The sequence below is a fragment of the Sesamum indicum genome, linkage group LG1 (genome assembly GCF_026168435.1).
Source record: "Sesamum indicum cultivar Baizhima isolate 11 linkage group LG1, ASM2616843v1, whole genome shotgun sequence".
Lineage (NCBI taxonomy): Eukaryota > Viridiplantae > Streptophyta > Magnoliopsida > Lamiales > Pedaliaceae > Sesamum > Sesamum indicum.
Window position 1 is genome coordinate 405,673 of NC_142657.1, and position 12,659 is coordinate 418,331.

The window sequence follows — 12,659 nt, forward strand, 5'->3', positions numbered from 1 at the left end:
ACGTGTGCAGAAATTGATCGTCCTGTGATTCCTCCTAAATCAAAATTTATAATTCCTTTGAAATTTCACCTTCAAATCATTTGCTTCAAACACTAGTTTGCCAAGTTAATTACGTGGATCCATATATTCCTGAAAATAAATTAAATTCTTTGTATGTAAACGAATTTTTTAAAACCATTTTGTGTTATTCTTTCACCTTGAGAATGCATTTCAAATTAACTCCATATTAAAGTCACTTTGAACCCTACATCCCAAAACATTTCCCCTAATTAAATTCAAATCCTTCAGTCAAACGCAAATTATCTGTAGCCAGATTCGACTACATTTTATTCAGCTACATTTTTTTATTAGGGAGTTTTATTATATTTAATTAGGGTGAATAGTAATTTATCTCCATATGATATTGGAAATGAGCACATTATCCCCTTATGAAAAAAATATAGTAATTTATTCTCCTATATTTTTTAAAATGAAGCAATTTAACTCCAAGAGAGGTAAATTGCCTCATTTTAAAAATCATAAAGGGCTAAATTATTGTATTTTAAAAAATATAGAGAGATAAATTACTATTTATTTTTTAAAAGGAATTGTTTGCATTTTTCCCTATTTAATTGTCTTGATCTAGGGAAAAACAAACATAGGAATCGAGTTTTATTACAAATATTTTTAAATCAAGACATTCTTTTTGGTCGGGTATGAGGTCTTCTTTTAAGAAGGTCTGGTGGTTCATGCCGTCAGCTTTTGAGTTCTCTCTCTCTCTCCCACCTCTTTCTCTCTCTTAATTAAGCTTACCATCATCGATATATACACACGCACACAGACAGAAGAGAGCGAGCAAGCTAAACCGCACCGCTGTGGTCTACATCAGTTGCTGGTGGGAGGGTGGTGGAGTACTTCACTGCCACCAGTTATTCCGCCGCCCCTTTTTTCCCACAATCAAGTTTCCTCCCAGTTCAAGCCAAGGTGACTGTCATCATCACATACATGTAAACATTTACATACACATATAGATACATAAACACACACAGTGAGGGTTTGCATGACAGCCATTGATGCTGTACATGCTCGTCATATTCCTCGCACCACAAAACCCTATATATGAATCCTTTTCTTCTTGTTTTACCATTTGCCCAGAAGGGAAAAACCTTTCATTTCCCCTCTGCTTTTACTTTTCCTTTCCTCTTTTCTCGGGATCCGATCATTCTTTGACAATCGGGGGACAAAGTTTTCAGGGTCGGTTCAATTCCCGAGTAAAAGGCTTTTGCTTTGCTTTTCCTCTCCAGCAGTAATTTGTTGACTGATCGAGCTTAGGAGAAAAGGGGGTTTCCTTTACCTTTTCCTGAGTGAATATTAGGGTTGGGATTAAGTCAGATCCACAAGAACTTTGATTCAGAGGTTATCTTTCTCCTTTTCATGTACTGTTAATTAAACTCTCTATACTAATTTCAAGACTTGATAATATATATATAAAATATATTTCTGTATATAGATATTTTTTGACATGGGACAAAATTTACACTGAAAATTCAAGTTTTCTGCTAGTTTAAATCTCTCTCTCTCTCTCTCTCTCTCTCTCTCTCTCTCTCTCTCTCTCTTACATTGATACTCTACTCATAATTTTACACATTTCTTCAGACTGACTTATCTTGTGTCAAAGTAATCTGGCATATATATTGTGTATGTGTGTGTGTGTTTTGTTAGTTTGACTATTACTTTTTATGCAAATTAAGGATGACATGATTTTCTGGGCAATTCATATAGTCTGGGTAGATCTCTCTTGTTTATGATTTCTTAAAAATGTATTTGAGTATTGTTTTGAAATTAATAAACAGGTAGGGGTCAGGTCAAACTCTCGCCACGGCACCGTTGGATTCTCCCAAAGAAAAAAAAAATTGTACTAAGTTTGCACCCTTTTCATAAGAAAAAATCAATATATATATATATGCAATGATATTTTCTTTTAAACTGTGTTTGAATTGAATGATTTGAAATTAAGAATTTCAATTCATGATAACAAATCTTTTTAACCTTGTTTTGCAAATTACACATTACAACGAATTTTAAATTCTTGAAGTCGTATTTTGAAGTATATCGTGTCATGACATTATAACGAGTTTAAAAAATTTATCTAATATTGAGCCATTTGAATTCATTTTTACAAATTCTTCCATCCAGGTTTAGCATTATGTAATTTGTTTTTTTTATTCGGTTAAGTATGTTATTTAATAATTCAGTCCCACTTTTGGTGTTTCATTAGGGTAAAAAGAGATGAATTAATTATATATATGTTGGAGATAGATATTCCTTTTTTTCTCTCCAGCATTCACTTTTGTGAGTGGAGGAACCATCTCTTTTTGTTGTAATAAGTATTTCGTTCACGTTTCATGCCCTCAAGCAAAAGCAAACTTGAGTAGTTTTACCTACATATAATATATATATATATAAATATACATGAATCCATCTTCATCAAGTTATATTAAAGGTTCAGTGCTTTTTGGTCATATGAATGACAAAGATGATCAATGGATTAATTATTATACCTATAGTTAATTTTTATTCTACATATATATATAGGCACATTTATATAAAAGGAATTAGACAAAAAATTAAGTAAATAAATAGAAAACTCTTGGTATATTTCTAGAATAACATTGCATATGTATATATAAACATTATCAAGCTTCACAATTTGCATATCTACACTGGACCTATTCTGTAATTTTATCTTTTTATTATGTTTTTTCTTACTAGAAACGGACATTCGGGTGTCGGAGGATGTATTTGGACTGATAGATTTAAAAATATGGATTTTGTATTGGATTTATTTGAATAATTCTAAATTCCATGAATTTCAAATTGATCTTCGATGCTAATATTTAACTATATTTTATTGAACGTTGATAGATTTAACTGGTTTCCAAATGCGGTCATTTAAAGTCGTTTTTGCAAATTCTTCCTCATTAGATCATCATTTCAAATGTAGTTGAAATACCTTTGAAATAGCTAGAACAAAATGGCATATGAATTAATTGACATGAAAATTCATTAATTATGTGGGACTGTCTTCACTTGTATCACCCATAACGATAATTTGCAAGTTGATTGTTGTTAAGGTAGCTGCAAACATTCATTTGTTTCTGAAACTTTCCTTAGTTTATGTCCTAAATGCAGCTCACACTGCTGTTCTTGATGCAAATTACAGGTGTTAATTAAACTACAGACAACTGCAAGAACATGAATTCGTTTACACATGTTCCTCCCGGATTTAGATTCCACCCGACAGACGAAGAACTGGTCGATTACTATCTCCGGAAAAAGATTGCCTCGAAAAGAATCGACCTAGACGTCATCAAAGACATCGATCTTTACAAAATCGAGCCATGGGATCTTCAAGGTATGTACAAACTAACCTAGATATCCTTGAATTTATATGTTCTCGTCTCGTTTTTCATTCTAACGTTTGAGCGAAACTATACAGAACTTTGCAGGATAGGGGCTGAGGAGCAGAATGAGTGGTACTTCTTTAGTCATAAAGACAAGAAGTATCCGACCGGAACGCGCACGAATAGAGCAACGAAAGCGGGATTCTGGAAAGCCACCGGAAGAGATAAGGCTATTTATCTGAAGCACAGTTTGATTGGGATGAGAAAGACTTTGGTGTTTTATCAAGGTCGAGCCCCCAATGGACAGAAATCAGACTGGATAATGCACGAGTACCGGCTCGAATCAAATGAAAATGCAGCTCCCCAGGCAAGTATATACCTTAGGTATTCATCATATTAATTATTGTTTATGGATTCAATTCATTTTCATCCCGTAAGTTAGGTTTAGGGTAGCATTTTACTTCTACGTCTTTTAATTTTTTTGATTTCAATCTATTTTTCACCAGAGTTCACCTCCATCAGTGATAAGGGTGAACTCCGACGGAAAAAAGAACAAAAATAAAAAAATTTATAAAGTTGTAAGACCAAAATACTACTTTAAAAGTAGTAAACAAAAATACTGTCGGAAATGAGTTAATCTGAGATGCACATGCATTTTACCGGTTAGAAGAGCCGGCAAAAGATGGATTAAGATTGTAAAAGTTAGAAAAATGTAAGACCAAAATGTTACCTTAGAAAGTTACAGGACTAAAACGCTAAATGATCTAAGTTACGAGACCAAAAAACTATTTAAGACTATTGTTTATTGTGGTTAATTAGTACACTAGAAGAAAATTTAATATCGCTCACAGTTTTATTGACTATAAACTAAAATCATGATAAATAATTATTATTACATATAATTAAATAAAAATCGACACAAAAACTTAGTTTATTCACCGTCAAACTCTTTTTGGCCATGAGTATAAAACGTAGGTTTCATCTAAACAACACTTGCCGTGTAATTGAAAAAAAAAAAAAAAAAAGATTATAGCTATTATTATTTGAGCTTAATTATGTATAGGCAAGGAAATCATATTTCTTTTCTTTAGGATTTTGATTTCTTTATTTTTAAGTTCACACATCCCATAATTTAAAAGTTGCAATTTAATTTAATCTCAAACTTTAATTTTATTAAATTTCTAACGAAAAAAGCAAGTGCGTGGCACGAGCCCCGTTAACTTTGAGGGGGAATTAAGGTTGTTTTCATAAAAATTTAACAGAATTACAAATTAAGACTAAAATCGTAAGTTTTTTACATGGGATGCTTTGTGATGAGTTCAAAAATAAAAGACTAACTTATGAGATGTAAAATATAATTTTACCATAATGCACATTTTCAGTAATATCTAATAATACTAGATATAGACTGTTGCTAATGTATAGTTTGATATTAGCAACTGAAATAGAAATTATCAGGAAAACAATAATGAGACTCATATATATATATATATGTGTGTGTGTGTGTTAAGAATGTATGAAGCACACAATTTAGTCTTATTGGAGTTTCCAAATTTATCCTGGAGACAGTATTTGATTTATCCTTTTGATTACTAGACAAATATAATTTTTTATCATGATTCATTATTAAGTAATATCAAAAGTAAAGATAGTGACAAATATTAATTAATTATGATTATGTACAACTGTTAGTCATTATTTCTGAAAATAAAATTAAAATATTAATTGTAGTTAAAAATTATATAACAAATGTTCTGACCATATCTAATTATTTTCAAAATATTAATTGTAGTTAAAAATTATATAAAAAATATTTTGACCATATCTAAAATAATTCCAATATTGATTAACGTGGATGGAATATTGGATCTATTTTAATGATAAACTCTTTAAGTATTTGGATAAATAAAATGTTAGAGTTCATAAAATGTTGAAGATCTCGCATAATAACTCTCATATTATAATAATTATTGAAAAAGCTATCAAACTATTATTATATAAAAAAACTATACAAATAGATAATTTTGCTCTCGGAGTAAATTAAAATGCAAATTATATGAAGGGTAAAAGTGAAATACTAATAAAATTATGTGTTGTTTTATCTGCTCGATATTAAAATTAAAGAAGTTATAAGATATTTTAGAAAAAGATGGGTGAACTTAACTTTTCTTTTTTGAAGAGATTATAAGATCTAAAACATCATATTTTAAGATCTTAGAAGTTCTTTAAAAAAAAAATTTGCCAAACAACCTCGAAGTTTATGTAAGACATCTTATACTTATGAGCCAATACATCTTATACTTATGAGCCAATACATCTTATAAAATGTTTTATGAGCTTATAAGATGCTAGATCTTATCGTAAAAATAAGCTTGTAAACCATTAAAATATTAAAGCTTATAAAATATTTTCATATTTTATAGGATGTTTGGCAGGGTTTTTGCCAAAACTTCTGCTTTTAAAAAAGTGATTTTTATAGAGAAAGTTGAAAGTTAGAAATGAATTTTCTAGAATTTGACTCCGTACCACTGAAGGGTTCATTCGCACGCTTGAAAGATAGCCCAAAAACTCAAAGGAATGATTGGATAATTGGTTTATATAAATCCTTCTTGGATGCAACCACAGCGAAAAATGCCATTGCCAAAAAGTGACAAGGTAACATTTTCATTTATTCATGAAAAGAGACGTCCCTTTTGAAGCCAGAATGGATTTTCTTTGATACCTAATATAATGCATGCAAGGTTCCTTGACCAACCATAGGTTCGCCTGAAAATCCTTAACCTTAACAAAGACGTTCACAAGACGTTCTATTTTTACATAGAAATAGATTCGTTCAAGAAGAACTCCGATCCAAAAGTAAGTAGTGTTTGTAAAAAAAGTAAAAATTAAACAAAAGCTGAATTAGATAGTGTTTGGGAAAAAATCACTTCTAAAATAAATTTAATTGATTAAAGACTATTTTATCCCCATATGTTAAAAAGATAATATTTTTTTGTTATATTTGCATCTGCCATTTGTCTGTAATGATTATTTTTTCATAAAAATTAATAAATTTTATTTGCTTAATATATATCATATTCAATTTTTCTGAAATATTAATAGAAAAATAAAATTTTGATTTAATAATGCTTCCACTAAGTAATATAATTATTGATTCATACGCAAAAATTAAATTTTCATTAATGAAAAAAATATTTTATTAATTAATCATAGCTATTTAATTTATATTTTTTATGATAAATAAATAATAAAATTAGACAATATAGAAAATAAAATGTAAAAATTATAAAATATTTAATGTGTGAACGTGTAAATTTGATTATTGTTAGTTATTTCAATTATTTAAAATTTTCAATATCAACTTTAAATATGAAAATTTTAAGATAAATCAAAAAACAGTAACCTTGAAATTAAGGGTATTAATTATATGGGTAAAATAGTAACAATTGAAGTTGAATTTATTTACAGAAAAGCCAAAGCAGCTAAGCACCTCCCGAGTTACTTCTAACTTTTAACCTAAAAACACTTTTTTTAGCAGTTTTAAAAGTACAAGTTGACATCCCAAATATCTCAAAAGTACTTTTTTTAAGTCAGAAACTGAAAAAGTGCTTTTATAAAGCTCGCACAAACACTAATAAGCTATAAAATGATCAAAGAATATTTATATATATATATATATATATATCATACCATGAAGATCAAGTAGCTATTTCTTGATATAATTTGTAGCTAATCATTTTAAAATACTTTCATAAATATTATTTGAACTCCAAATAAAATTTTAACAGATAATCAATGTTAGATGTCATAAAGTTGGGGAGAGTGAGAGAGGAAATCCTCGGTCATTCAAAAAATAGTGTAAAATATGTATAAATTAAAATTAAATATAGCCAAAATAATAAAGGCATATTTCTGTAGGAAAAATTGCAATTTTCATCCTTTAAGTATAAGAATTTGACATTTTTATCCTGTATGTTTCTATTTTTGCATTTTGGTCCAGTAAGTATGCGATTTTCACGATTTTGGTCCTATTCCGACAAAGATGGACGGAAAAAGTCATGTGACATGCACATGATCATATTTTAAAAATTTTTCGAGCTATTTTAATCTTGTAAGTTAGGGGACGTTGGCATTTTTAGTCCTATAACTTGGGAGAGTTGGCATTTTTGGCCCTTCATGAATTTATTTACGTACAAGATTAAAATTGAATTTTCGATCAAATAGGCCGAAAAAAGATTAAAATACCAAAACTATAAAGTTATACAATTAAACTAAAATCAATTTGTATAGGACTAAAACTGCTACTCCTTCTAAGTTACAGGACTAAAATTACAATTTTTTCATTTGTGTTTTGAAGTATTAACCATACACAGCAAGATGTTTTAAAAGAAGATAGATAAAATGAATTTTTTCTTTTTCAAAGATTTTATAAAATTTAAAACATCTTATTTTAGAATTTTATAATCAAGCATTTTTCTAAAATAATTACCAAACAATTTTCAAAAGCTTATAGAAACTTATAAACATCCCCCAAAACTGCAACCCTTCCTTGAATTTACCTATCAAACAAAGAAATTAAACGAGTTATTTCATGTCAATTATGCATGCATGATGAACTATATATATATATACATATATATATATATGGTATTATTTAACTACTTCTTTTGAATGCAAATATTTCTTCAATCTAACATAGTATCTGATCAAATTTAAATCATTGTACCAGGAAGAAGGATGGGTAGTTTGCAGGGTATTCAAGAAGAGAATGGCCACAACAAGAAAAGAGGGCGAGCACGATTCACCCTATTGGTACGACGACCAACCCTCCTCCATGTCGGATTTCGATCCAGCGAGGCGTATATCCCCACTGTTCGCTTCCTACCCTCCTCACAGTCACACCTGCAAACAAGAGCTCGAGATGCAATACAAAATGCCCAACAATGTCGATGCATTTCTCCAGCTTCCCAATTTAGAAAGCCCCAAACTACAACAATCCGGCAGCAGTGTGATCAGTTGCCACTCCATCGTCCCTTACCGCTTACAAGACGTCGACTGTATCCAAGAAAGTGACCAAATGCACTGTAACACGCTCTACATCAACGTGAACAACGAGCAAGCAGCATCGGATCAAGTCACTGACTGGCGGGTGCTCGACAAATTTGTGGCCTCTCAGCTCAGCCAAGATGATGGTAATGACTCAAACGAGGGTTGTGTTCAAGTTTCTGAATCAATCGGAATGATGGAGAATGAGATGAAAACAGAACTTACGTCGATATCGACCACCACGACTTCCCAATTCTACCTGTGGAAGTAAGAGACATGAAGTAGAGAATAAAATTGGGTAACTATATACTAATTAATTATGAGATTTAAATATATGGTAAATTGCAATTTATCTATGTGTATTATGCAAACTAGGCAAACAACCCCTTTATAAAAAATAACATAGCAATTTTTCTCCCCGTGTTTTTCAAAATGTAGCAATTTACCCCCCTCTATGTTTTAAAAAATGAAGCATAGGTAAATTGCTTCAGTTTTTAAAACACATGAGGGTAAATTACTATTTATTTTTCATAGGAGGTAATTTGCTCATTTCTAATATTACAGAATGGTAAATTGCTTTTACCCTTTAAATATATAACTAGGAGAAAGAATTAATATTATATATATATACTGTCTTAACTGATGTATATTGTAAAAATTGAAGTGGTGATTATGGTCTCATCATCCTCAGACATTTATAGTATATATACTGAGAAGCTACTAATAAGTATGTATATGCAGATTAATGTTGTAAAGCGAGCTTCGGACCGTGTACTCATGTTGAATCATGTATTTCATTAATGAACATGCATTTGTACAACCTGAGTTATAGAGAGAGAGCATTGATCTTTTGTTGTCCATGTTACTTAGGAGGAAAAATTGCATTTTACCTCTTATTAGTTAGTTTTTTATTAATACGTTTGTTTTATTATTTTTGAACTTATTAAATTGCACCTCACCCTTCCGCAAAATTCGTAATTTTAGTCCCAAAATGATAATTCAATTCATTTTTTTATGAAAACTTGTGCATGACATAAATTCTGTGAAGTTTTTAGGGGAATTAAGATTGTTCTTCTAAAAAATTTAACAAAATTAAAGCATTAGACTAAAATTGCATATTTTCTCAAGTTATGGATGCAATGTGGTAAGTTAAAAATAATGGATTCAAATGCAATACAAGTTAACTTGTAGGACATAAAATGCAATTTTCTTAGGATTATATAAAATAAAAAGGTTAAATGCATTTTGGTCCTATAGAATAGGCCATTTATCGTTCCTTTTTTTGCCGAATTTCACCTTCATCAACAAGAATTGTAAACTTCTATGAAAGAAAAGGACTGAAATTATGAGAATTAAAAAGATATAAAATCAAAATGCATTCCTAGAATGTTAAAGGACAAAAATATCGATAAAAATGAGTCAATAGATACAATAGCTCCAATTTTAAAAAAATCACGTGAGATCAAATGAATTTTTCTGGCAAATAGCTAGGGTGAATTTTAAGAGAAAAAAGAGCGAAATCGCGTAAATTAAAAAAATTTAGGAACAAAATGCTACCTTAAAGTTAAAGGAGAGAAAGGTCAAATAATCTAAGTTGCGAGACAAATAATATATTTAAGCCTAAAATAAAATAGTTACTTACCATTAGGTCATGAAAAGTTACATAAATATTGGGAAAACTCTACATTTAATCCTATGGTTTACGGAAATTTAAAAATGGTTCCAAAATTGAAAGAGCTGGACACATTTAGTCCCATAAATCTCATAGAGTAGAGGACCAAACTTGTCGAGTTTCCTCAATTTTGAGATTATTTTAAAAATCTTGTAAAGCAAATGACCAAATATGTCGAATATTTTAATTTTTGGAGTATTTTAAAAATCCCATAAAACAAGAGACTAAATGTATAAACCTCCTAGCTTATGATACTAAAAATATAGTCAATGAATATTTACCATGATTTTAACTGTATATTTTAATCGCACTTACAGAAAACAACTGCTAATAACTATTGCACAATCATAATTATCACTTTTAACTATAGTAAATTAGGCCTTACCTCAGTAATATTTCTTATATAGTGTCAAAACATGTAAGGGTGACCTAATTCCAAGTCCCATTACATTAATATATATGTTGCAAGCTGAAAAAACATCATCGGAAGCTTTCCATTTATTAAAAGAGAAAAGATAAGGTTGTACAGGCTTATACAAGATAGATGTAGGAGCTGAAGAGCTGGTCAATTAAATGTAATATGATATGGTAAGTTAAGGGTTACAATATGATAAATTCAAAAGTAATAGGACCATAATTACAAATGGGCTAATTTGTAGTTGGGAAATGCAATTTTTCCTGATAGAATGTATTAAAAATTATAAATATATTTGGAAAGTCCCTTTTTTCTTTTTTCTAACAACTAGAGTTTTTAATAACGTGTTCTACAATGCCATCATTAGAAGAAAATTTACAATTGCCAATTGTTTTAGTGGATATATATTAAAAACGTGGAAAATAGCTATTATTAATTATAAAAAAAATCGATGATAAAATTTAACTTATTCATCATGAAAATTGTTATTGCTATTGCTATGAGCCATAATAAATATTTTTGCCATAATTTTTAACTATGACAAATGTTTCGTAAAAGTCACGGCTATGGTCGTGGTCAATGAATATCTACTACGATTAGTTAGTTTAATTATGACAATTAGCTATAATTAAATAAATATATATAAATAAACTCTGATCAAACCTCCTATATAACTGAATAAAACACTTGTTTGTTCCCTGACGCAATGGCTTAACCAAGACCAACCGAAGGAAGCTACGAATACATAACACGTACGATGATGTATAGCGCTTATTAACTGAAGAGACAGCCATTATCCTTGATGAAGTCAAACGCCAAGACAACAATATTTAAAATTACGTTATCCATGTATATATCCGAAGATGCAATAAAATTTGAAACCACCAAAAACATAGATTTCGTACCTGCAAACACATCTTATACATGCAAAATGCAGGCGTATTCCAGCCTTCTCAAGGGTTTTCGCTGCTGAAGTAGCATGGGACAAACTGGCTGTCTTCCTCATTTGTAGAAGAAGAGTAACTGTCGGAATTTCAAGAGGATTTGTGTAAGAAATTAACAGGCGGGGGCGGGAGCTGATGATCAGATGCATATATATCTTCGAATTTCAGTTGGTTCCTATAACTGAGAAAACTAGGGTCCTAATATCTTCAGGTTTTTTATCATAATTGGTGCGATCAGAATGAGGAACAACGAATGATTGTGTGGTTCAGCCGTTATAGAGGTGGGGGGGCCATGGGTACGTTGAGTTCAAGGCATGTGTGTCCCTTTCAGGCAATGACAATTACATAAGGGACACAATCATTAGGCGTGCTCTCATGGGTTCCGAATGGTGTTCCCATTTCTGCAAACACACACTACACATACTGATCTTGTACAGCATCCTGATGTCCCTGCAGACTCATTCTTTGCAAGACTTCTCATGAAAACAGGCATGGAGGAATGTTTGATCGAGATTGAATATGGAACAAATTAATAGCATTTTTTATCCCATGTTTTAGGATAGATACACCATTTGTCCTATTAATAACCGGATTTTCATTAATTATTTAGATTAAAGGTAATTTTGGTCCTCTAATTATGCTCGTTTTTCATTTTAGTCTTTGAATGTTCTGGAGTTGTAAAATGGTCCTCTGACTTTTTTAATTGCTCAATTTTGAGACAATATTCCCCAGAGTTTTACCCAACTTGAGTCCATGTGTACTTATAAATTAGGGGTGAAATATTATTAGCTATTTGAAGCTGACTTGACAAATTCTTTCGATTTTTCTTAAAAAAACAAAAACCCAAGGTGGCACGACTTGCCACATTTTCCATGTCAGCGGGTGATGTGGCAAGTCATAGAAACTAAATAATCGATCTTCTTTTGAAAACAATTACACCAATTATATTATTGAACGATTTAAAAAGAAAAAATTACAAACAAATACCATGTGATATTGCAAATAAGTGAATTATCCCATTTTTTTTTTAAAAAAAAAAGAAGCAATAATTTATCTCCCAATACTTTTTAAAATGAAGCAATTTACCTCCCTAAAAAATACAGAGAGATAATTTACTATTGTATTTTTTTATTGATAGACAATTTACTCATTTCTAATATCATAAAAATATAAATTACATTAAACCCGATTTAAAATCC

At 30.2% G+C, this 12,659-nt stretch overlaps 1 protein-coding gene and 1 long non-coding RNA gene across 3 annotated transcripts; one reads left to right on the top strand and one right to left on the bottom strand.

The window, feature by feature from the left end:
• The first annotated feature begins 736 nt into the window (after positions 1-736).
• LOC105156814 (NAC domain-containing protein 7) lies at positions 737-9,585 on the top strand. Of its 2 annotated transcripts, none has more exons than XM_088882845.1 (4): positions 737-963; positions 3,203-3,394; positions 3,479-3,754; positions 8,117-9,583. In XM_088882845.1, exons 2-4 carry the CDS (start codon positions 3,235-3,237, stop codon positions 8,698-8,700), a joined length of 1,020 nt encoding a protein of 339 aa, XP_088738971.1. In that variant the 5' UTR covers positions 737-963; positions 3,203-3,234; the 3' UTR covers positions 8,701-9,583. The 2 variants fall into 2 exon arrangements, with proteins under 2 accessions (XP_088738971.1, XP_088738992.1); XM_088882866.1 differs by lacking the exon at positions 737-963 and adding an exon at positions 1,018-1,395 and having other exon boundaries at positions 8,117-9,585.
• LOC148789299 (uncharacterized) lies at positions 7,624-11,709 on the bottom strand. Its single transcript, XR_016066499.1, has 3 exons — positions 11,422-11,709; positions 8,110-8,688; positions 7,624-7,942 (listed from the first exon to the last, which is right to left on the bottom strand). It is a non-coding gene; the product is annotated as an uncharacterized LOC148789299 (long non-coding RNA).
• Between the last annotated feature and the right edge of the window lie 950 nt (positions 11,710-12,659).

Coding starts and splice junctions, on each gene's coding strand:
- LOC105156814 (XM_088882845.1), top strand. CDS start 3,235: ATGAATTCGTTTACACATGTTCCTCCCGGATTTAGATTCCACCCGACA. Junction 3,395..3,478: donor CGAGCCATGGGATCTTCAAG/GTATGTACAAAC, acceptor GAAACTATACAG/AACTTTGCAGGATAGGGGCT. Junction 3,755..8,116: donor AAATGCAGCTCCCCAGGCAA/GTATATACCTTA, acceptor TGTACCAGGAAG/AAGGATGGGTAGTTTGCAGG.